General features: G+C 54.3%; 1 protein-coding gene across 1 annotated transcript in view; it reads left to right on the top strand.

The window, feature by feature from the left end:
- The first annotated feature begins 4,209 nt into the window (after positions 1-4,209).
- Positions 4,210-22,006, top strand: part of ATG16L2 (autophagy related 16 like 2) — a 57,409-nt gene continuing 39,612 nt past the window's right edge. Inside the window, exon 1 of the mRNA XM_050936119.1 lies at positions 4,210-4,457. Coding sequence (XP_050792076.1) covers positions 4,343-4,457 — 115 coding nt within the window. The 5' untranslated portion in view covers positions 4,210-4,342. The remainder of the gene's footprint in view (positions 4,458-22,006) is intronic.

Raw genomic sequence — 22,006 nt, 5'->3', positions numbered from 1 at the left:
GGGGCTGTGTGGGCATTTCCTAGCTGCTCCCATGTGGCACTGCCCAGCCCTGGCAGGGAAAGAGGCACTAGAGAGACCCCAGCACCTGGGAAGCAACTGGAGGGGGAGCTCAGCTCCACATGGGGGGGTTAGTGCTAGGGCTGGTCCCTGGCCCAGCTGGGTCGGGCAGCCATACCTACAGGCTCCCAGCTGGGCTGCTGTGAGCCGCCCCCGGGCACTGCTCCCCCTCGCTCAGACGAGGCTGCGCCGGTGGTGAGTGAGCCAGAAACGGGGGTGCATTGAGGATGGGGCTGGGGCAGGCCTGAGCTGGCCGGAAGGGCAGTGGGGAACGGCTGCCCTGGTCCCATTAGCTGGGGCTCTCTGGTGCTGGCTTCCTGCCCAGAAGATGAGACCAGCGCCTCCCCACCCCCAGACACAGGCGCACACCTCACCCTGGCTGGCAGCTGACACCCGCAGCTAGAGATTATTAATCATCATCTAAACCAGCACCCGCCTCTGCTTTCTGAGGCTGCCCAGCGGTGTCAGGGGGCCAGTCTTGTCCTACCCCCTCATTCCCCTGCCCCCCCTCAGGTGACTCAGTTTCCTTATGTGCTGGAAGGGAGACTGGGCTAAGAAATCCCACGAACGTCACGCTAGTGCAGTCGGGTCTCTGTCCCAGCAGCACAGGGCAGCTGCCCCGTTTCACTCCCGTGGGGAGTGGGTCCCAGCCTCTGGGACAGGGAGCTGGGCCTTCTGCCCCGATGTCTCTTGCTCCCTCAGCGAAGCAGGAACAGCTCGTCCAGCCCCTAGGCCCAGCAGCAGCCAGATCCTCCAGGGTGCATCAGTAAACCCCATTCACCAGTGAGCCCTTGAACGGGGCAGATTGTGGCCAAGCCCCCACCAAGAGGGGTGTGTGGGGGTGTGTGGTGTGAGTCGTGGGGTCAGCGAGAGGGTTGTGGGGGGCCAGAGCCTCAGCACATGCTCAGAACAAGGCCTGTTTTCTCAGCGACGCTTGTCCTCAAAAGTCTGTGGAGTCCCAGAATTAGACAGAACAGGATGGGGAACACCTGGCCTCTGCCATGGGGAGCACCCCCCATCTCCAGGGAGCACCCAGTGCAGGCTGGGGCCAACGAGGAGCCATATAGAGACGCCCCAAGGAGGATTCACACCCTTACCGGGGGGGGGGTAGAGATGGACAAATACACTCAGTCGTGCCCCCCCCCCCACAATCCCTGAAGACACTCAGCCCATCGGAGTGGGGGAGGCAGTTCGCAGGTCTCAGGGAAATCTCAGCTGCCCGCTGGCTCCTGGGTGGTGCCCCTTGGCCCGCATGGCTCACTGGGCTGGGCCCATTAGGGGAGAGCCTGGGGTTAGAGTCGGGAGGTCCTCTTTGTTTACACAGGCCTGGCTCCTTGAACACCACAAGCGACGGCCGCTCTAGGCATCAGCAAGCAAGGCAGCTGGCAGAGACATGGCGAGCTGGGGTGTGATGTATCCCCGCACTAGCCTGCCTCACACTCCTGGGGGGTGACGTACCCCCGCCCTAGCCTGCCCTGCACCAGCTGGGGGTTGACGTTACCCCACCCTAGCCTGCCCCGCACCAGCTGGAGTGTGATGTACCCCCACAGCAGCTGGGGTGTGATGTACCCCCACACTAGCCTGCCCTGCACTAGCTGGGGTGTGATGTACCCCTGTACTAGCCTGCCTCACATCAGCTGGGATGTGATGTACCCCTGCCCTAGCCTGCCCCGCACCAGCTGGGGGGTGACGTACCCCCACAGCAGCTGGGGGGTGATGTACCCCTGCACTAGCCTGCCCCGCACCAGTTGGGGGGTGACGTACCCCCATCCTAGCCTGCCCTGCACCAGCTGGAGTGTGATGTACCCCCCACAGCAGCTGGGGTGTGATGTACCCCCGCACTAGCCTGCCCTCGGAGGTCTGCTGCCCCTTCCAACCCCTCCTCTCATTCCTGACAGCCCCGGTGGGATCCCTGCCCTGTCCAACCGCCCCTTCTCCCTGTCCCGACTGCCCTTGAAGCACCTGAGCCTGACTGCCCCCTACCGCTCCATCCAGGGACCCCTGCCCCCCCTTCCGACTACCGCCCCCGGGACCCCTGCCCCCATTCAACCCCATTTCCCCTCCAACCACCATCCACACGCACGCCCCCTGACCATCCCCCTGAACTCCCCAGCCCTGTATCCAACCCCCACCCCCTCTCCCTGCCCCCTTACCGTGCTGCCTGGAGCACCGGTGGCTGGCGGTGCTACAGCTGGGCCACGCTGCCGCCGCCACCACCACGCAGCTCAGAGCACCGAGTCAGGCCGGGATCTGCAGCTGTGCTGCCCCAGGGGCTCACACCCCCGCCGCCCAGAGCATTGCGCCGGCAGCACAGCGAGCGAGCTGAGGCTGCAGGGGGACAGCAGGCGAGGGGCCAGGACACAGCCTCCTGGGCCAGGAGCTCGGGGGCCAGGCAGAACGGGCCCGTGGGCTAGGGTTTGCCCACCTCTGCTCTAAGGTGCCACAAGGACTCCTCGTTCTCTTTGCTGATACAGACTAACATGGCTACCACTCTGAAACCTGCATATTGCTGTGATTGTTGGTGTCAGGGACCATCCATCGCAAAGGCAGGCTGGCCGCTGTAGCGAGACAGATCAGAGCGCCCACGGGGACTGTCTGTACCCACAGGGACTGTCGGTGACTCTGTGCTTAGGCCGCTTTAGTGCCTGAGGAGTTTACACTGGATACTTGGCTGGTGAAATCTAAGTACAGAACTCCCAGCCAGTTTGGGGGTTGTGCCCTGGTTCTTAACAGCCTGCCCAGAGGTTGGGCCCAACGCTCAAGTTGCTGCAGGCCACCATCTGAAGCCACTGGGGAGAACTGGCTCGCTAGAAGGACATTCACTGGAGATGGGCTCCAACTGCAGAACTGGGAGCGGCTGGGTCTAGGTCTGACCCCGTCCAGGCTGGCTGCTCAGATCAGTGGCTTTGGTTCATGTCCACGGTTCTCAGCCAGCTCCTGTCTACATGGAGCTTTCAAACTAACACGTGATCCAGATCGACGGAGAGAAAACTCTCTGGTGGTTCCCCTCGGAGCACAGGCTGGGACCTGCCTGTGACGGGCCCTATAGAAAGCCATGGTGCTGTGGTTGCTGGAGCTGCGCCATGGCCCGGAGGCGCGCAGTGCAGAGAAGAACGGGGCTTCTGTTCCTGCTGCCCAGGCGGCCCGGCCGCAGCATCTGCCCTTGTCAGCCCCGGAGCCGTGATCTGGGGTGTGCAGAGCCCCGGCCAGGCTGGGATCCCCGAGCGCGGGTGGTCCCTGCCCCACAGCTGGGCCTGGGGCTGAGAGAGCCGCCCTGTTCCCGTGGCGGTCTCCTTACCTTTAGGGTCAAGCTGGGTCAGTGTGGGGTCTACCCTGCCCAGCCCCCTGCCCTCAGCTCCCTTCCTCCTGCCGGGGCCAGCCCGGGCTCCAGCCCCTCCGCTGCGGGGGGACCGGGCTCCGTGCACGGGGCGGGCCGGGCTCCAGCCCTCCGCTGCGGGGAGGACCGGGCTCCGTGCACGGTGGAGGCCGGGCTCCAGCCCCTCCGCTGCGGGGGGGACCGGGCTCCGTGCACGGTGGAGGCCGGGCTCCAGCCCCTCCGCTGCGGGGGGGACCGGGCTCCGTGCACGGTGGAGGCCGGGCTCCAGCCCCTCCGCTGCGGGGGGGACCGGGCTCCGTGCACGGTGGAGGCCGGGCTCCAGCCCCTCCGCTGCTGGGGGGGACCGGGCTCCGTGCACGGTGGAGGCCGGGCTCCAGCCCCTCCGCTGCTGGGGGGGACCGGGCTCCGTGCACGGTGGAGGCCGGGCTCCAGCCCCTCCGCTGCTGGGGGGGACCGGGCTCCGTGCACGGTGGAGGCCGGGCTCCAGCCCCTCCGCTGCTGGGGGGGACCGGGCTCCGTGCACGGTGGAGGCCGGGCTCCAGCCCCTCCGCTGCGGGGAGGACCGGGCTCCAGCCCCTCCGCTGCTGGGGGGGACCGGGCTCCGTGCACGGTGGAGGCCGGGCTCCAGCCCCTCCGCTGCTGGGGGGGACCGGGCTCCGTGCACGGTGGAGGCCGGGCTCCAGCCCCTCCGCTGCTGGGGGGGACCGGGCTCCGTGCACGGTGGAGGCCGGGCTCCAGCCCCTCCGCTGCGGGGGGGACCGGGCTCCGTGCACGGGGCGGGGCCGAGCTCCAGCCCCTCCGCTGCGGGGGGACCAGGCTCCGTGCACAGGGCGGGGCCGAGCAGAGGCCCCTCCCCGGGGCTGGGCCCGCCGGGGGCTTCCCCCGCTGGTGACGTCAGGAGGGTTCCCTCCCCGCGCGGACGTTGCCCGGCCGCCCAGTGCCGCAGCCATGGCCGAGGCGGCGGGGAGCGGCGGCGGCAGGTCCTGGAAGCGTCACATCGTCCGGCAGCTGCAGCTCCGGGACCGGGCGCAGAGCGGCCGCTTCCTGGACGTGGTGCAGGCCTGTGAGCGAGCGGGGCCGGGAGCTGCCGCCTGCGCCGGGCTGGGCCGGGGGCGGGGGTAGCTGGAGCCGCGGGGGGGGATGATTCGGGAAGGGAGGGGAGCAGGGGTAGCTGGAGCCCTGGGGGGGGTTGATTTGGGAAGGGAGGGGAGCAGGGGTAGCTGGAGCCCTGGGGGAGGGGTTGATTCGGGAAGGGAGGGGAGCAGGGGTAGCGGGAGCCCTGGGGGAGGGGTTGATTCGGGAAGGGAGGGGAGCAGGGGTAGCGGGAGCCCTGGGGGAGGGGTTGATTCGGGAAGGGAGGGGGGCAGGGGTAGCTGGAGCCCTGGGGGAGGGGTTGATCGGGAAGGGAGGGGAGCAGGGGTAGCTGGAGCCCTGGGGGAGGGGTTGATTCAGGAAGGGAGGGGAGCAGGGGTAGCTGGAGCCCTGGGGGAGGGGTTGATTCGGGAAGGGAGGGGGGCAGGGGTAGCTGGAGCCCTGGGGGAGGGGTTGATTCGGGAAGGGAGGGGGGCAGGGGTAGCTGGAGCCGCGGGGTGAGTGTTGATTCGGGAAGGGAGGGGAGCAGGGGTAGCGGGAGCCCTGGGGGAGGGGTTGATTCGGGAAGGGAGGGGAGCAGGGGTAGCTGGAGCCCTGGGGGAGGGGTTGATTCGGGAAGGGAGGGGGGCAGGGTAGCTGGAGCCGCGGGGTGAGTGTTGATTCGGGAAGGGAGGGGAGCAGGGGTAGCGGGAGCCCTGGGGGAGGGGTTGATTCGGGAAGGGAGGGGAGCAGGGGTAGCGGGAGCCCTGGGGGAGGGGTTGATTCAGGAAGGGAGGGGAGCAGGGGTAGCGGGAGCCCTGGGGGAGGGGTTGATTCGGGAAGGGAGGGGAGCAGGGGTAGCTGGAGCCCTGGGGGAGGGGTTGATTCGGGAAGGGAGGGGGGCAGGGGTAGCTGGAGCCGCGGGGTGAGTGTTGATTCGGGAAGGGAGGGGAGCAGGGGTAGCGGGAGCCCTGGGGGAGGGGTTGATTCGGGAAGGGAGGGGAGCAGGGGTAGCGGGAGCCCTGGGGGAGGGGTTGATTCGGGAAGGGAGGGGAGCAGGGGTAGCGGGAGCCCTGGGGGAGGGGTTGATTCGGGAAGGGAGGGGAGCAGGGGTAGCGGGAGCCCTGGGGGAGGGGTTGATTCGGGAAGGGAGGGGGGCAGGGGTAGCTGGAGCCCTGGGGGAGGGGTTGATCGGGAAGGGAGGGGAGCAGGGGTAGCGGGAGCCCTGGGGGAGGGGTTGATTCAGGAAGGGAGGGGAGCAGGGGTAGCGGGAGCCCTGGGGGAGGGGTTGATTCGGGAAGGGAGGGGAGCAGGGGTAGCAGGAGCCCTGGGGGAGGGGTTGATTCGGGAAGGGAGGGGAGCAGGGGTAGCGGGAGCCCTGGGGGAGGGGTTGATTCGGGAAGGGAGGGGAGCAGGGGTAGCGGGAGCCCTGGGGGAGGGGTTGATTCGGGAAGGGAGGGGAGCAGGGGTAGCGGGAGCCCGGGGGGAGGGGTTGATTCGGGAAGGGAGGGGAGCAGGGGTAGCGGGAGCCCTGGGGGAGGGGTTGATTCGGGAAGGGAGGGGAGCAGGGGTAGCGGGAGCCCTGGGGGAGGGGTTGATTCGGGAAGGGAGGGGGGCAGGGGTAGCTGGAGCCCGGAGGGGGTTGATTCGGGAAGGGAGTGGGACAGGGCAGGGCAGCTGGGGGTCTGGGTTTGCTGCAGCTCTGGGGGCTGCCTGCTTCAGGATAGGAGCAGTGTTGGGGTGGGGATGATTGGGAGAGGTCAGACGGGAAGGTGTGACCGTGGGGTGGGTGTTTTTTAGGCAGTGAGGGAAGGGAAAGGGGTAGGTGCAGGCCTGGGGGTTGTACTTTATTTGAGGGAGGGGCAGGACTCGCTGCAGCTCTGGTTTGTGGGTGCCTTTGAAGGAGGAGCAGCCCCGGGTGTGTGGTGGTGGCTGGAGCGCCAGGAGAGCAGCTCCAGGCATGATCACGCAGAGAAAGGAATAAGGCCACACTTCAGTTTTTGTTACCCAACAAACAGTTGTGTAGCCCAGTCCTGGCCCTTCCCCCTTCTCCCAGCCTCTCATTGGATGAGTCACTTGTTTTGTAGCTGCCTTTGAAATATAAATATCCCATTTCTGTCCCGGAAGTGTGGTTTGCTCAGTTTCGTGCCTGACTCTGCTCTTCTGTTTTGACTTGTAAGCGTGAACTCCGACGCCGTCCTTTTCCTCCCCACTCCTGTCGCATGTGCGTTCTGTGCACTGGCGTGTCTCTCCGTGTTGCCATGCGTGTGTCAAATGCCCATTCTGGAGGCAGCTGGAATCACTGAATCCCCCCCCCTCAAAATAAATGAGATGTCACGTAGCCAAAAGAAAAGTTTCTGTGGTGTGTGTGGAAGAAGGAGCCTTAGGGGTGGTTAGATCAGTGTCTGCTGACCTTGCTCTGAACTGAGACCCTAGCGATCGAAAAGGAGACTTGTTCCCTGCCTGGAAAGAGCGGAATGCTGTAGTGTCACAAAGGGAGGTGAAAGGAAAAGCAAAGGGATGAAATTAGCCGAGGGGCCATCTCTAGGTTGCATCTCAGAGAAAACGTCCTGGTTTTTATCAACTATTTCTCTTGTGTGAGCAACAAACATCTTGGAAGGGAGATTAAATCTCATGCTTCGAGGCTCAATCCAATATCCAAGTATTAGAAGCAGGAATGAGACCTAATGGGGCGACAGGTGCTACGCCTTCCTATGAAGCAGCCAGCGCTGGCCACAACCTGTGACAGGATATGGGACCATATGGACCTCAGGACTGATTTGACCTAGCAGCCGTTACGCTCCCCAGTCAAGATTGTTGTTCTGTTGTGCCAGGTGCTGTACAAACGCACAGACGCAATCCTTGCCCTGAAGAGCTGATATCCCAGGCTTTGATCTGGTAAGAAGCTCTGTTCAGATGTGCCCCTGAATCGCCATGGATACCTTTTCAGGATCAGGGTCTAACTGAAGTCAGGATGCAAGAAGTGGGTTTAATAAACAGTATGGGGGTGGCTCAAGGTGACTGATAAAATCCCACTATTACATAGCTAGGGAACAGCTGCATGAATCGGATTCTTGCATTTGCCCAGTTCCAATTGTTTAAACATCAGGTTATTTTCTATGTATGTATATATATTTCTATGCAAAATAACACAGTTATTTCCCAGATCCCTCCAGGTCTCCTGGCCATGCCCTCCTCAAAATTCAGTGACTGCCAGGTTCCCCAGAAACCGTCTGCCATTGATCGCTGTGGGATAGTGTCCTTGGGGGAGTGGTGGAAGCTCCACCTTTGTGACTGTTGGATGGACTAGTTTTAAAAGTCCTGGAGGAATAATCCTGCCCTGGTCTCAGGGAGATAGATTGGCAGAGCGCTGTACCTCAGTTTCCCCATCTGTACAATAGTGCTGACCTCCTTTGTACAAAGCTTTGAGATCTTCTGATGAAAAGTGCTATGTAGGAGCTAGGGAATATTATTATTAGGGCTTTTCCTTTGCTCATGTCCATGACTATACAGTAACTCCTCACTTAACGTCGTCCTGGTTAACGTTGTTACGTTTCTGATCAATTAGGGAACATGCTTGTTTAAAGTTGCACAATGCTCCTTTCTAGTGTCATTTGGCAGCTGAGGGATAGCTCAGTGGTTTGAGCATTGGCCTGCTAAACCCAGGGTTGTGAGTTCTCTCCTTGAGGGGGCTGCTTAGGGATCTGGGGCAAAATCAGCACTCGGTCCTGCTAGTGAAGGCAGGGGGCTGGACTCAATGATCTTTCAGGGTCCCTTCCAGCTCTGAGAGATAGGTATATCTCATATAGTATATTAAGTCCACTGCTTGCAGGAAGAGCAGCCCGTTGGAGGTAGCTGGTGGGCTTGGAACCAGGGTGGACCATCAGCACCCTGGTTCCCTAAGTTTCCTGTGTGGCAGCCGCCCAGCAGGCTATCAATTGCCAGCAGTTCAGCTGATCCTCCCCTCACTGCCGCGTGCTACTCCTGCCCTCTGCCTTGGAGCTGTTCCCGGGAAACTCCTGCTTGCTGTGGGATGGGGACGGGCGGCGGCTAATGTCAGGATGTCCCCCTCCACTCTGGTCCTGCACCCCGCTTACCCCATCTCTATAGAGTGGGGGGGACATGACAGGACTCAGGATGGAGGGAACATGCTGGCAGCAGCTGCTGTCTCAACTTGCTGATCTACTTCAAAAGACAATGTACGTAGAGTGGGGTCAGCGTACTTAAAGGGGCAATGCACAGCGCTCTCTCTCACACACGGTGTGTGTCTCTGTCTGCCATGCTCTCTCCCCTCCCTCCATTCATGCTGTCTTGTAGAGTGTGAGGCTACATTAACAGCAGCGTGTTAACCCCCGAGGGCTCAGCCACGTGCTAGTTCATCATTTAGCAGTAAGGCATTCCCTGGGAAACATCCCACCCTCTGACTCCACCACCTCAACCAAGCTTCACAGTCATCATTGCTGTGGACAGTGTTAAACTGTTTGTTTAAAACTTATACTCTGTGGGTGTGTATGTATGTATAAAATATAGCCTTTTGTCTGGCAAAAAAATTTACATTTACAACCCCCCTATTTACATTAATTCTTATGGGGAAATTGGATTTGCTTAACATCCTTTTGCTTAAAGTCGCATTTTTCAGGAACAGAACTACAATGTTAAGCGAGGAGTTACTGTATCTGTGTTATGCTTTTCCCACGGGCATCCAATGTTTCTCACGTCCTCACTTCTGCTAAATGGTTGCTTTGGGTCAAAGGTGACTATAACCTTTCCCATTGCTAATAAGTCTTTACATTTGTACCTTTCCCCTCCAAGTGCTTTCCAGGCCCTTCAGCTGCGTTTCTGATCCTGGTTTCACCCTAACTTTCTACATCACACTTCAGAACCAAAGCAAAAGAGCGTGTACAGAATATGTCAAGAAAACCAGGTGCTCTAGTATCCTCTGCAAGGATGGCGAGGTTGTGAGTCTTGGGAGAACTCAGCTCTTTCCTTTGACACGTGTGTTTTGAGATTGGCAGGCAATGTCTGGGTGTGCTTTCGCTTTCTGCTCCTTCTCCGAAGGGGAGGCTGTGTCAGGCTGATGCAGATTGATCTGCTCTATACAAACACTGTATTGCTGACAACAGATGTAGGCACTGGTGAAGCACTGAGCCACTGCTGAAGCCTGCTGTGGTCTGCGTTTGTATCTAAATCAGGTTCAACGCTGATACAGCTCACCCTCCCTCCCCACCCCACCCCGCCATGCTGTTTTCAGCAACAGGTTGTTCTTGTGTAGACAAGATTTCGTTGTTATTCCTGTTTTTTGCTTTGCCCTCTGACTCTGTGCCTTGGGAGTTAGGTAAGAGAGAGGGGTTGGGGGTACAGTAAATTGGGTATCCTTCACTTTAGGGATGGTGCAGGGCTGAAACACAGAAAAGAGCAGGGGAAACCCACTCCTGACAACAAACACAGCCAGAATTATAATGGGGGGAAAGCCCTCATTTATTCCCCTCTGAAACTCTTCTCCTCCAGCCTGGATACCTTGTGGGAGTTCGCTCACTCTCCGTTTCAGACTCTAGCTGGAGAAGAGAAGGAAGAAGATCTGCCAGCCAGGGAATTGGAAGGCAAAGCCTCTAGGCCTGCAGGTGCAGTTCCAGGAGGCCGATTTCCAGAGAGGAAGGCTGGTGCAATGGTTAGGGAGCTAGCCTGTGACCTAGGAGCCTGGGGTTAAGTTCCCTGCTCTGCCAGAGACCCGGGCAGGTTGGTTAGGCCTAGGTCCGCGAAGGCGTTCGGACTCCTAACGACCATTGATTTCAAGTACTGTTGGAGAAATGGGCCTTAGTCCCTCTGGGCCTCACTTTCCCATGTGTAAAGCAGGCGGGGTGATAGCGAGGGTAAGTGCATCACAGGTTGTGAGCTGCTCAGATATTACAGTAACGGGGGACAGATACGATTGTAGCAGGCTAGGGTTACAGTACAGGCCAGAACTCCTGGGTTCCCTTTCCAGCTCTTCCATTGACTTTGCCAAGGTGACTCTGGACAGTCTCATAAGCTCTTTGAGTGTCAGTTTCTACCTCTGTGAAATGACCATACTTTTACGGGTGGAAGCGTGTGCTGCTGTTGAGTCTGACGATCAGAGGGGTGTTGTAAAACTGAACTAGCTCATGTTTGGACAGGCGCGGGGAAATGAGACACAGACTTGAAGTGACTTCCCCGAAGCCGGGTTACGATTAGAATTCGGGAGTTTCTAACTCCCATTTCTCTTCGTTCATCTAGACTGGGTCACTGGTGCTGGCAGGTCTTTTGAGATCCCCCAATAAAAGGCTCTATAGAATTGCAAAGAGTGAAGTAATACAGTCCTCGTGCCATCTCTCCCACCTTAACCTACAGTCTGGTGGAGTTAAAAATGCGGGGCGGGGGATTTAAAATTCACTGCACTCAAATCCCATCCCACATTCAAGAAGAGGGTCTCCACCTGTCTCCAATTCTTCCTGGTCTTTCTCAGCCCCAGCAGGCCAGTCTCTTGCTTCAGGTCCCAAAGTGATCCCTGCCTAGCTAGCTGAGAAGACACTTCTCATAGTGCCTCACAGTTGGGTGCGTTATAGGGGGATTGTGCTTTTCTCAGGGGCATCCAGCATTAGCTGCTAACAGAGGTGACCCGAACCATTACTCTGTATACGATACAGCAGCTCCTATGTTTCAAAGGGGGAAAAAAGGGTCTCTCTGGGTCACGTAAATATGTTTCATGCACTGAAGTTTATTCTGCTTTAACCTAATAGTTATTTTCTTCCTTCTGTGAGGATGACTTTTTTTCTTTCATTTTCAGTATCGCTTCTCTATCAGAGACCCAAGTCGGGGAGCATGAATTTTGACATCCCCCATCAGATTATGCAATATTGCTTTGCTGTATAGCCTCTGGAAAGTGACTCAGAACGGGAAGTGCCGTTTTTTAACAGGCTGGTTTTCATTCTCACAGCTGAGCCTGGGTGACGGCTGTAATACACAGCCTGTCATTACATCAGAGGTGTTCACCGTTCCTCTCCTATGTAGATCCACAGCTTCCAGGCTGCATTGTAGAATCATAGAATATCAGGGTTGGAGGAGACCTCAGGAGGTATCTAGTCCAACCCCTGCTCAAAGCAGGACCAACCCCAACTAAATCAACCCAGCCAGGGCTTTGTCAAGCCTGACCTTAAAAACCTCTAAGGAAGGAGATTCTACCACCCCCCTAGGTAACCCATTCCAGTGCTTCACCACCTTCCTAGTGAAACAGTGTTTCCTAAAATCCAACCTAGACCTCCCCCACTGCAACTTGAGACCAGTGCATTACTGGGTGCACCGTGCCAGGGAGTGGCTTGGAAAGGACTCAAACGTCAGCTAGTTCCCACTGGCTCACCTGTTGGAAGGCCCAAGTTGCCGTCAACACAATGAAAGCTGGTGCTCTATGCTCTGTCCTTGCTCTCTCTTTGCTCCTGGGTCCAGCTCAGGCTGTTGACTATGCTCTATTACAGGGTCCCCAAACTGTGGGGTGCACCCCCCTTGGGGGGGAGGGGGACAAAGAGGAAGATCGGAAGACTGGAAAAGGGCAAATATAGTGCTCATCTATAAGAAGGGAAATAAGGACAACACAGAGAATTACAGACCAGACAGCTTAACTTCTGTACCCAGACAGATAATGGAGCAAATAATCAAGCAGTCAATTTGCAAACACTTAGAAGATAATAAGGTGATAAATAACAGTCAGCCTGGATTTGTCAAGAACAAATCGCCTCAAACCAACCTGATAGCTTGCTTTGACAGGGTAACAAGCCTTGTGGATGGGGGGAAGTGGTAGATGTGGTATATCTTGACTTTAATAAGGCTTTTGATACTGTCTCACACGACCTTCTCATAAACAAACTAGGGAAATACAACCTAGATGGAGCTACTATAAGGTGGGTGAATAACTAGTTGGAAAATCGTTCCCAGAGAGTAGTTATCAGTCGTTCACAGTCCTGCTGGAAGTGCATAACAAGTGGGATCCCGCAGGGATCGGTTCTGGTCTGGTTCTGTTCAATATCTTCATCAATGATTTAGATAATGGCATAGAGAGAACACTTACAAAGTTTGCAGACGATACTAAGCTGGGAGGGGCTGCAAGTGCTTTGGAGAAAGGATTAAAATTCAAAATGATCTGGACAAACTGGAGAAATGGTCTGAAGTAAACAGGATGAAATTCAATAAAGACAAATGGAAAGTGCTCCCCTTAGGAAGGAACAATCAGTTGCACACATACACAATGGGAAATGACTGCCTAGGAAGGAGTACTGTGGAAAGGGATTTGGGGTCATAGTGGATCACAAGCTAAATATGAGTCAACAGTGTAACGCTGTTGCAAAAAAAGTGAACATCCTTCTGGGATGTATTAACAGGAGTGTTGTATGCAAGACACAAGAAGTAATTCTTCTACTCTACTCCACGCTGATAAGGCCTCAGCTGGAGTATTGTGTCCAGTTCTGGGCACCACGTTTCAGGAAAGATGTGGGCAAGTTGCAGAAAGTCCAGAGAAGGTCAACAAAAATGATTAAAGATCTAGAAAACATGACCTCTGAGAGAAGATTGAAGATATTGGGTTTGTTCTGTCTGGAGAAGAGAAGACTGTGAAGGGGACATGATAACAGTTTTCATGTACATAAAAGGTTGTTACAAGGAGGAAGGAGAAAAATTGTTCTTGTTAACAGCTGAGAGCAGGACAAGAAGTAATGGGCTTAAATTGCAGCAAGAGCAGTTTAGGTTGGACATTAGAAAAAACATCCTAGCTGTCAGGGTGGTTAAACACTGGAATAAATTGCCCAGGAAGGTGGTGGAATCTCCGTCATTGAGGGGTTTTAAGAGCAGGTTGGACAAACACCTGTCAGGGATGGACTAGATTATACTTAGTCCTGCCTTGAGTGCCGGGGCCTGGACTAGATGACCTCTCTAGGTCCCTTCCACTCCTATGATTCCAGGGTGCGTGGTGGGACCCGGGCCAGCCCCCCGCAGGAGGCAGGGAGAGAGCCCGGCCATGGCCCTGCACCTGGTCCCGTCCCCCGCCTTAGCTCCGCACCCAGCCGTGGGTCTGGCTACTGGCCCCCACCACCGCCTGGCTGCAGCTTCGCTCCCAGCCCTGTTCCCACCACTATCCTCCGCCACTGGCAGTGGCTTTGTTCCTGGCCCCTGACCTGCCCCCAGCCTTGGTCCCCTGCCCTCCGACTCTGGCTCCTGGGGTGGGAGGGGCGCACCACAGACAGGGGTAAGGGAGGGCGCAACCCTGAAAAGTTTGGGGACTGCTGCTCTATTAGGTCTAGGACCCAGTTGCCTGAGATATGAAGCCTTTCTGATTGGTCATGGGAGTTAGAATCCACTGACTCTTCCTGCCCTGGTGGAAAATTTTCAGCTGGTTCTGGTTGGCTCCTAGAACTTGGGACAGAGCGGCAAGAATCTTAAGCGACTGGTGGCTTCTGGCCTCCAGCAAAAATCTTCAGAAGCCAGTGGAGACCAGCTGGAGGAGCCTAACTGGGTTTACTCGAACTGGCTCTGGGGGAGGGGAAAGCAAGGGAGTGTCGAAACTCTTGGTTCTCATTGGAGAGCCCTTGTCCATCCTGGTCAAGATTGATGAGGCTGCAGCCACTAAATAAGACTTATCTGTGCCATCGACTTTCTACCCCGTCCCCCCTTTAGGGGTGAAGAGGCTGGTTGGGGAACAGGGCTAGTTTCGGCTGGTTTCTGGTTGACTGATGGCTGTTGGTGGTGGAAGGTGTCCAGTGTGGAACCTCAGTCAAAGCTTCTAAAATTTCCTCTGCCCATGCTGCAGAGAGGATGGTCTCAGGGCCAAAGCATGTCCTAGAGAAGTGCAGGGTGAACGTGGCTTCGGTGTTGTGGAGACGTATTGCGGAAGGAATGCTGGGGGGCGTAGATGGATATTGCACTTGGGTCTGTAAGCTCTGAGCTTTGTGATCATCTCGGGAGGGGAAGGGAAGGGAAGGGAGTGCCACACCATGGACTGGCTGCCAAGAGATCTTCATAGCCAGCCCTCCTGAGCCTCAGTCATATGGCTGATCATTCGCTCCCCTGGAGGGCAGATGCAATGGAAAATCATGGCTGTAAAGGGAGAGGCATCTGTCATGTAGAGCTTGACTATTGGGATCAGGACTTTGGTTACTCTGTATTTGGCACTGAGGTGAATCCACTCCGGGAATTCTGTGTCCAGCTCTGGTGCCCAAATGTCAAGGAGGATGTTGATAAATTGGAGAAGATTCAGAGAAGAGCCACGAGAACGATCAAAGGTTTGGACAACCTGCCTGATAGTGATAGACCCAAGAAGCTCAATCTGTATATCGCAACAAAAAGCAGGTTAAGGGGTGACTTGATCACAGTCTATAAGTAGCTACATGGGGGACAGGAATTTGATAATAGAGGGTTCCTCAGTCTAGCAGATGAAGATCTAACAAGATCCAGTGGCTGGAAGTGGAAGCCAGGCAAAATTCAGACTGGAAATAAGGTTGAAGTTTTTAACAGTGAGATAATCAATCATTGGAACAATTTACCCGGGGTTGTGGTGTATTCATTGGCCATTTTAAAATCAAGATTGGAGTATTCTAAGAGATCTGCTCTGGTTCAAACACAGAGTAAGGCCTTGTTATGCAGGAGGTCAAAGCAGATGATCCCTGCAATCCCACCTGGCTTTATAATCTCTGATGGTGTTCGGTGGGGAGCTGATGCAGTGACTGAGGTGATGCAGTCCCTTTTACTGGTGTGGCTCAGAAAAGCAAAAGGTTCGCATTGAAATCATACGCCATGTTTAACCCAGAGATGTCACTAACAGGGTTCTAGTCACGTCTCCCTGATCAGTGTAGACAGGAAAGCCTCCTCCCCTTTGTAACCATGTTAAACACAGCACATAACGTGTTTTTATACCACTTGTTCCTTGCACAGTGTCAGTGTTTGGAGACAGGGCCTTAAACTAACACCTTTTTATACTTACATACACACACACTCTCTCTCTCTGGAGAAGACCTAAACACAGTCTGTTCTTCATGTCAGCTTCTGGCTTCACTAATGTGTGACGTCGCTCAATGGAGAGCACTTTTATCAGGCCCATACAATCGATGGGTTTCGGTAAAGTGAGTGGTATTTAGTGCTGTTGGAAAACACCCTGGATACCTAGAAGATCTGTTTAGCCAGAGAACTAGTACAGCCCAAACCACCTGGGCTACTCCCACTCCTCCGTCACTGTCCTTATCATCTGTATTTTCCGTAGGTCTAGGTTCAGTGTTGTGGATCAGGACCCCATTGTGCCAGGTGCTGTACAAATAGGAACAAAAAGACCATCCCTGCCTCAAAGAGTTTGCAGTCGTGGTATCAGATCAGAGACAACAGATGGATGCAGACTGATGAGGGAGTGCCAGAAAGTGAGCCAGTGGTGGTCAGCGTGATGGGTGGTGATGATCAGGCCAGCAGCAGAGTTTGGAAAAGAGATCGCAAGGCAGACCATGAGACGACTTTGTGGACCTTTCTGGCGAGCTCCTCCCCAGCGTGTGGGGCGGTAGGGGAGAAAGCACGAAGGTGCTTGTTTTGAAATGTAACAAGTGATTGAGGCCGGCTGACATCGTGGGCTGAAGGGAGGCAGGAGGCAATGACCCAGTAGCATCTGAGACATGCTGGGTGGGGATAGGCCGGAAAGGGTCTTGAAAATGAAGACAAGTAGCTTGGTTCATGGGACTGAGATGGCAGAGCCAGTGGACAGGCATAGTGTGCCTCACCCTCACCTGCTGGCATCACCTCTCTGGTTCAGAGGTTAGTAAAAGTCCCATGGTCCGTTCAGCCATTGGCACTTTTGCTGAGACTGTCAGCAGGTGGGCCAGAGGTGGCATCTCATGTGTGTCACTCGGCTGGAATTAACAATGTGCCAATGGGAAAAGATGTGCATGGGGAAGATTTGTATTTGATCTACCACCCCATAAAGAATTCGGTATGTTTACCAAAGCACTGGAACAGTGATGGACGCTTCGAAGGAACGAACCAGCTTTGGGAGGAGATACCACACTGCACACGCCCACGACACAGCTGATAAATGAAGCATGCCTCCAATTTAGTCTCTGGGAATTTGGTAATAGCAGCCAACATGCGTGTAGCATGATAATACCAAACCAGAATCTGCTGAGTGTAAACACCAAGGGGAGAGAGGAGTGACCTCAGGTGATGTAATATACAGCTGCTGTGTTCCACCACAGAGGTGGTTGCATTTCAGCATGATTGACAGTCCCAGAACGGATGTGTGATGGGTTCCCCTGGCCCTCAGGTGCCACCTGCAACTGGGGTACCACTGAGCCCCCCAACCCAGAACAAAGAGTAATGGTCTCAAGTTGCAGTGGGGGAGGTTTAGGTTGGATATTAGGAAACACTGTTTCATTAGGAGGGTGGTGAAGCACTGGAATGGGTTACCTAGGGAGGTGGTGGAATCTCCTTCCTTAGAGGTTTTTAAGGTCAGGCTTGACAAAGCCCTGGCTGGGATGATTTAGTTGGGGTTGGTCCTGCTTTGAGCAGGAGGTTGGACTAGATACCTCCTGAGGTCCCTTCCAACCCTGATATTCTGTGATTCTATGACCCACCAGCCTGGGCTCCCTCTCACACTGCACTGCTGTGACAAGCTACAAAGCCCTCCAGCCTGCACTTTCACCAGCATACATACAGGTAGGAGCACACCAAGATGCAGTTACAAGCAGAATCTCTGACCAGCCCCTGCATGGGAAGGCTACTCCCAGCTCCTCGGGCATGCACCCCCTCTGGAGTATAAACCCCAAATTATACCATCTTGTGCTGCACAGGGAACCATGCAGCATAATCTCATAAAATTCGCCCCTTCCCTCAATGTGGAGAGGAATATGCAACAGCCTGTTGCCCCTGAGTTATGATTCCCACACACTTCACTCCAACTCACTGGTTTAGATAAAGCAAAAATAAGTTTATTAGCTACAGAAGATAGATTTTAAGTGATAAGGGCTAGCAAACAGACCTAAGCGGATAGACAAAAATGAAAACTAAGCTTAAGATACTAAATAGATTGGCTGTGAAGAGCAGATTCTCACCTTAGGAGGCGATACAAGCAGGCTGCAGAGTCTTAAGGGGCAAGCTGCACTTGCTTGGCAGCTTGGAATCCCCAGGTGTTTCATAACATCCGTTTAGCCTGGGTCCAGCGCTTCCCCCAGTTTGGTCTTTGTTCCTCAGGTGCTTCCAGGAGTCTTCTTGTGTGAAGAGCAAAGAACCCCAGATGATATCACTTCCTGCCTTATGTGCGTTTGCATCTGTCAGGAACCCTTTGTTCCCAAAGCTTGGTTCCCAGACCAGCTTCTGGAAAAATCCTGACATCCCAAGATGGAGTCTAGAGACATGGTCTCATCACATGGCCTTGTAGAATCATAGCAGCCATTGGGCTGCCTGTAGCATGCTCAGGAAAGCTCCCCGGGTGGGAGATACGCCACTCCCAAGGCCTATTGGCTTTTCCTAATGGCTCATTGCCCCGAATAGGCCCTTCCCAACCAACTCTTAGACTGAAGGCATCTTGTCTAGTGGGCGTTACACAAGTGTAACTACATTTGAAATACAGATACACAGTTAATATTAAGAACTTCAGATACAAAAATGATACATACCTGCAGATTGAAAAACTTATGATTTGCAGAATATGATTATTCTATGACACCTCTATGACGGTGGTGCCCATGGGAGCCAGCTGAGGTCACTCAATTAGGGTGAACTGCAAACAAAACGGGGCAGATAAACCCCAAACGCTGGTGGATATTCCAGTACTTAGGTTTACCAAGCTAGCACAGAACAGCTTCTGTAGTACCTCACTGGTTACTTAGAAGTTCAAACAACGCAGTTCCCTTAAAGTGCCCAGCCCCAGGCCTCCATCCAGACACACATGTTAGATATGATGATGATTCCTGAAAATCTTATCATATAAAAGAAAAGATTCTTCCAATCCCAAAGGATCAGCCACGCACCCAGGTTCAGTTATAACTTGGATCTTACCCAAAATACACACTATAGCCAATTCTTATTAACTAAACTACAATTTATTAAAAAAGAAGAGAGAGAGTGTGTTGGTTAAAAGATCAATATACATACAGACTTTAATTTAATTCTAGAGGTTCAGATACATAGCAGAGATGATCTTGTAGTTGCCAAAAGTCCTTTTAGAAATAGTCCATAGGTTACAGTCCAATGGCCATATTCAGGGTGACTCCAGTCGGTGACTGGGGATCTCAATCCTTATGGCTTACGAGTCTCCCTCTTGAAACCCAAAGCAGATCTGAGATGAAGCAGGATCATGCCCCAGGGTTCTTATACATTTCCAGCAGCCTTTTGGTCTGAGAAAACAATAGGCTTAACTCTCTTTCTCCCAAATATCCTGGCAATTAGCACAGGGTAATTTATCCATTAAACAGTTCAGATACAGGTTACCACAACCTTCAAAGAGACATAGAGACAATAATACTATTTCCCTCAAGTGTCTTCCTAAATGTTAATATTCCTTTTTTGATCTTTGAATCAAAGCTGTAGCATAGCAATAGACAAGACTTGTTTGCTTACATCAGAAGACCTGAGCAAACACCTACCCTTCTACCTCTAACAATGCAGACTTGCATTTCAAAGCTCTATTCATTTACATATCTTCCTAACCTGTCTCTAAAGTTCGGCCATGGATCAGATCAGTCTGTGAGTTAATTAACTCTTTCTGGCCCTGTCATCCTTCAATGACATATTAGATCAGACTCATAACATCACAATCTCACCTCACTTATCTTGCATCATACATCATAAATTATGTCATAATCACATCATAATAATATCACTGTGAAGAATGTGGGATGCAGTGTCAGAAGATGCATGATGTGTAATCTCCTTTGGGATGAAAGGCACCAGAGAAATGGGAAGGTTGTACTGTTCTCATTCTGGCTTCCTTGGGGTTTAGCTGAAATTTCTGTTTCCGTGCACCCTGTAGAGTAAAATAATTGGATTCCGCCTGATGATGCTGTCACGTTTGCACCTTAACAGGATGATGCTCATAATAAACCAAGGGCTCTTAATCGCTGTCTCCATCTGACAGACCTTTGATGGTCAGGAAGATCCGACCTATTTTGGGATAGTTAGTGGCTCTGGGTCTTGATATTTATAGAAAATGTGGGGGGCAATTTCCCTTCATCCCAGCGGTGCCCATGATCTCCAGGCACCTCACCCCTTGTGTATTTAGACTCTCTTGCTGCAGAGAGAACAGGGCTCTTAGCTCAGCGGTAACTCGAGGCAGAGGAGAAGCTCTGCAGTCCTTCCTTGCGACGGGGGTGGATCTCGCTGTAGCTACTGGTGGGTGGATGATCACCATCTTAGTTCTCTCCTTGCATGATCCTCTCCATCTGGCTCAGGCCTGAGGGTACCTGTGCTGGTCAGTGCCTCTCTCCAGCCTTGGTGACAAGTTATGTCATTCCTCAGACCAGTGTCGGGCTACATCCAGGTCCCCGGGTGCCACTCCCTTATCTCTGCAGTAGCAAGCACGTGGTGCACTGATCTCATGGTGGGCCAGTGCTAAGCCAGGGCAAAGGGTCGGGGTTAGGCAGCTCGGGCCCAGTGCCTGTGGGTGCCTTAACGGCCTAGGTCTGCGGTTTGAAACACAGTTCAAATCTCAGCCCTTCTTCTTCCCGGGCTGGCTCTCCTGAATTTACTGTGCAGCTCTAAACAGCCACAGTCTTTTCACTGCTGTGTGGGCATGAGATCCCACCACACTTCTGACCTGGATGGGGGGGTGGGGGGTTATTCCTTCACTGGGGTCAGCGGGTGAGAATGGTGACGTCCGGGCCGTGTGGAGCGACAGCCGCCAGACGTCAGTCCCCGAAGAAATCATTCCAAAGCTCTGAGTGCGGGGACCTTTTGGGGGTGAACCAGGCATGGCTGCATTGGGAGATTCCATGTCTTGGGAACTGTCTGGCTGAGCCGGGGTCTTTTGTTTGGATTTTGCTGCCTCGTTAGATTTTGCGAACAAGAAACAAAGCCCAACATTCCAGGTCTTTTGTGCAACCAGGCACCGCCATGATTCAGCCTTTTCAATCCCTCCACTCATTTCCTGTTCTGACACCAAGCCCCCACAACCCAGGGCAAGCTTCCAACTTGCCTCCCACACACCCACAGGTCCGGCTGCCCCCCTAGTGCCATTAGGCCCCTGCTTTGTCACCCAGGTCTTTTCTGCGGAGCATTGAAAACTGTCTCTAGAAACAGCATTCAGCCAGGGACTGGCTAGTGGCTGTGGGTCCGGGGATCTGATGTGCCCCCAGTGCCTTAAAAACGGTGATGGCTTTTGGCAAGGGGCCCGGGGCTGGAGATGACATGGAGAGAGGGACAGGTTATAGCAGCAGAATTCAGAGGACGTGAGCCCATGTCACAGCGATAGTGTCACAGCAACAGTGTCCCATCAGGCCCAAAGGAGTCCAGGCTTCGGCGGTAGCTTGTTCCTTAAAGATCTGGCCAGTTTGAGCACCAGCATGAGTCCAGGGGTGTGTTTGTCTTTCCGTTGAATGACTCCTTTAAATGAATTTAGTTCAACCCTCCTCGTAGGCATCTGAAGTTGCATTACACCTTCCTTATATCAAGTTAGCTTAATTCAGTCAGCCGGAGCCTTAGCCTTTCCCATGGTGAGTCTTGCCCACATGCTCAGGGTTTACCTGGTCGCCATATTTGGGGTCGGGAAGGAATTTTCCTCCGGGGCAGATTGGCAGAGGCCTTGGAGGTTTTTCGCCTTCCTCTGCAGCATGGGGCACCGTTCACTTGCTGAAGGATTCTCTGCACCTTGGAGTCTTCAAACCACAATTTGAGGACTTCAATAACTCAGACATAGGTTAGGGGTTTGTTATAGAAGTGGGTGGGTGAGATTCTGTGGCCTGCATTGTGCAGGAGGTCGGACTAGATGATCATAATGGTCCCTTCTGACCGTAAGTCTATGAGAGAGTCTCTTAATGCCACTTGACAGCACCTCTGGGCAGGTGTAGCCTGCGGGAGAACTGGAGCCTTGGGCTCCAGGAGGGCAACCTGTCAGAAATGCTTATTGTCTCCAGGCCTGTCATTTTTGAGAGGGGCAGTGCTCCCCCAGCACTGCTCAGCACCTCTGCAAATCAGGCCGTCGGCCTTCCCTTCCTCTTGTTCTCCAGCCACTTGGCACTGCAGGTGGCTGCATGTGGCTTTGGAGCGGTTTCTAATCAGAGCGGAGCTCAGCCAGCCTGGAGGAGCAGTGTCACGTGAGTTCTCTTGCTGTAAAGTAACTCGTGCCACGGTTGTGTTAGAGAGGACAAGGTGGGGCTCTCCACATGTGTCCGACAGAACCGAAAGCTCAGGGATGTTATGGGGCCGCTCTTAGTGGAGAAGGTGAGCTGGTCACGGAAGATGATGGGAAGGCAGAGCTGCTCAGTGTCTGCTTTGCTTCAGTCTTCTCACAAAAAATAACATGTGACTGGATGACTGGTGAGGTTACCATGGACAATAAAGGGGAAGAGATGCAGA

Source organism: Gopherus flavomarginatus, chromosome 1 (assembly GCF_025201925.1).
Source record: "Gopherus flavomarginatus isolate rGopFla2 chromosome 1, rGopFla2.mat.asm, whole genome shotgun sequence".
NCBI classification, from domain to species: Eukaryota; Metazoa; Chordata; order Testudines; family Testudinidae; genus Gopherus; species Gopherus flavomarginatus.
This window is presented reverse-complemented; position numbering and strand designations above follow the sequence as displayed.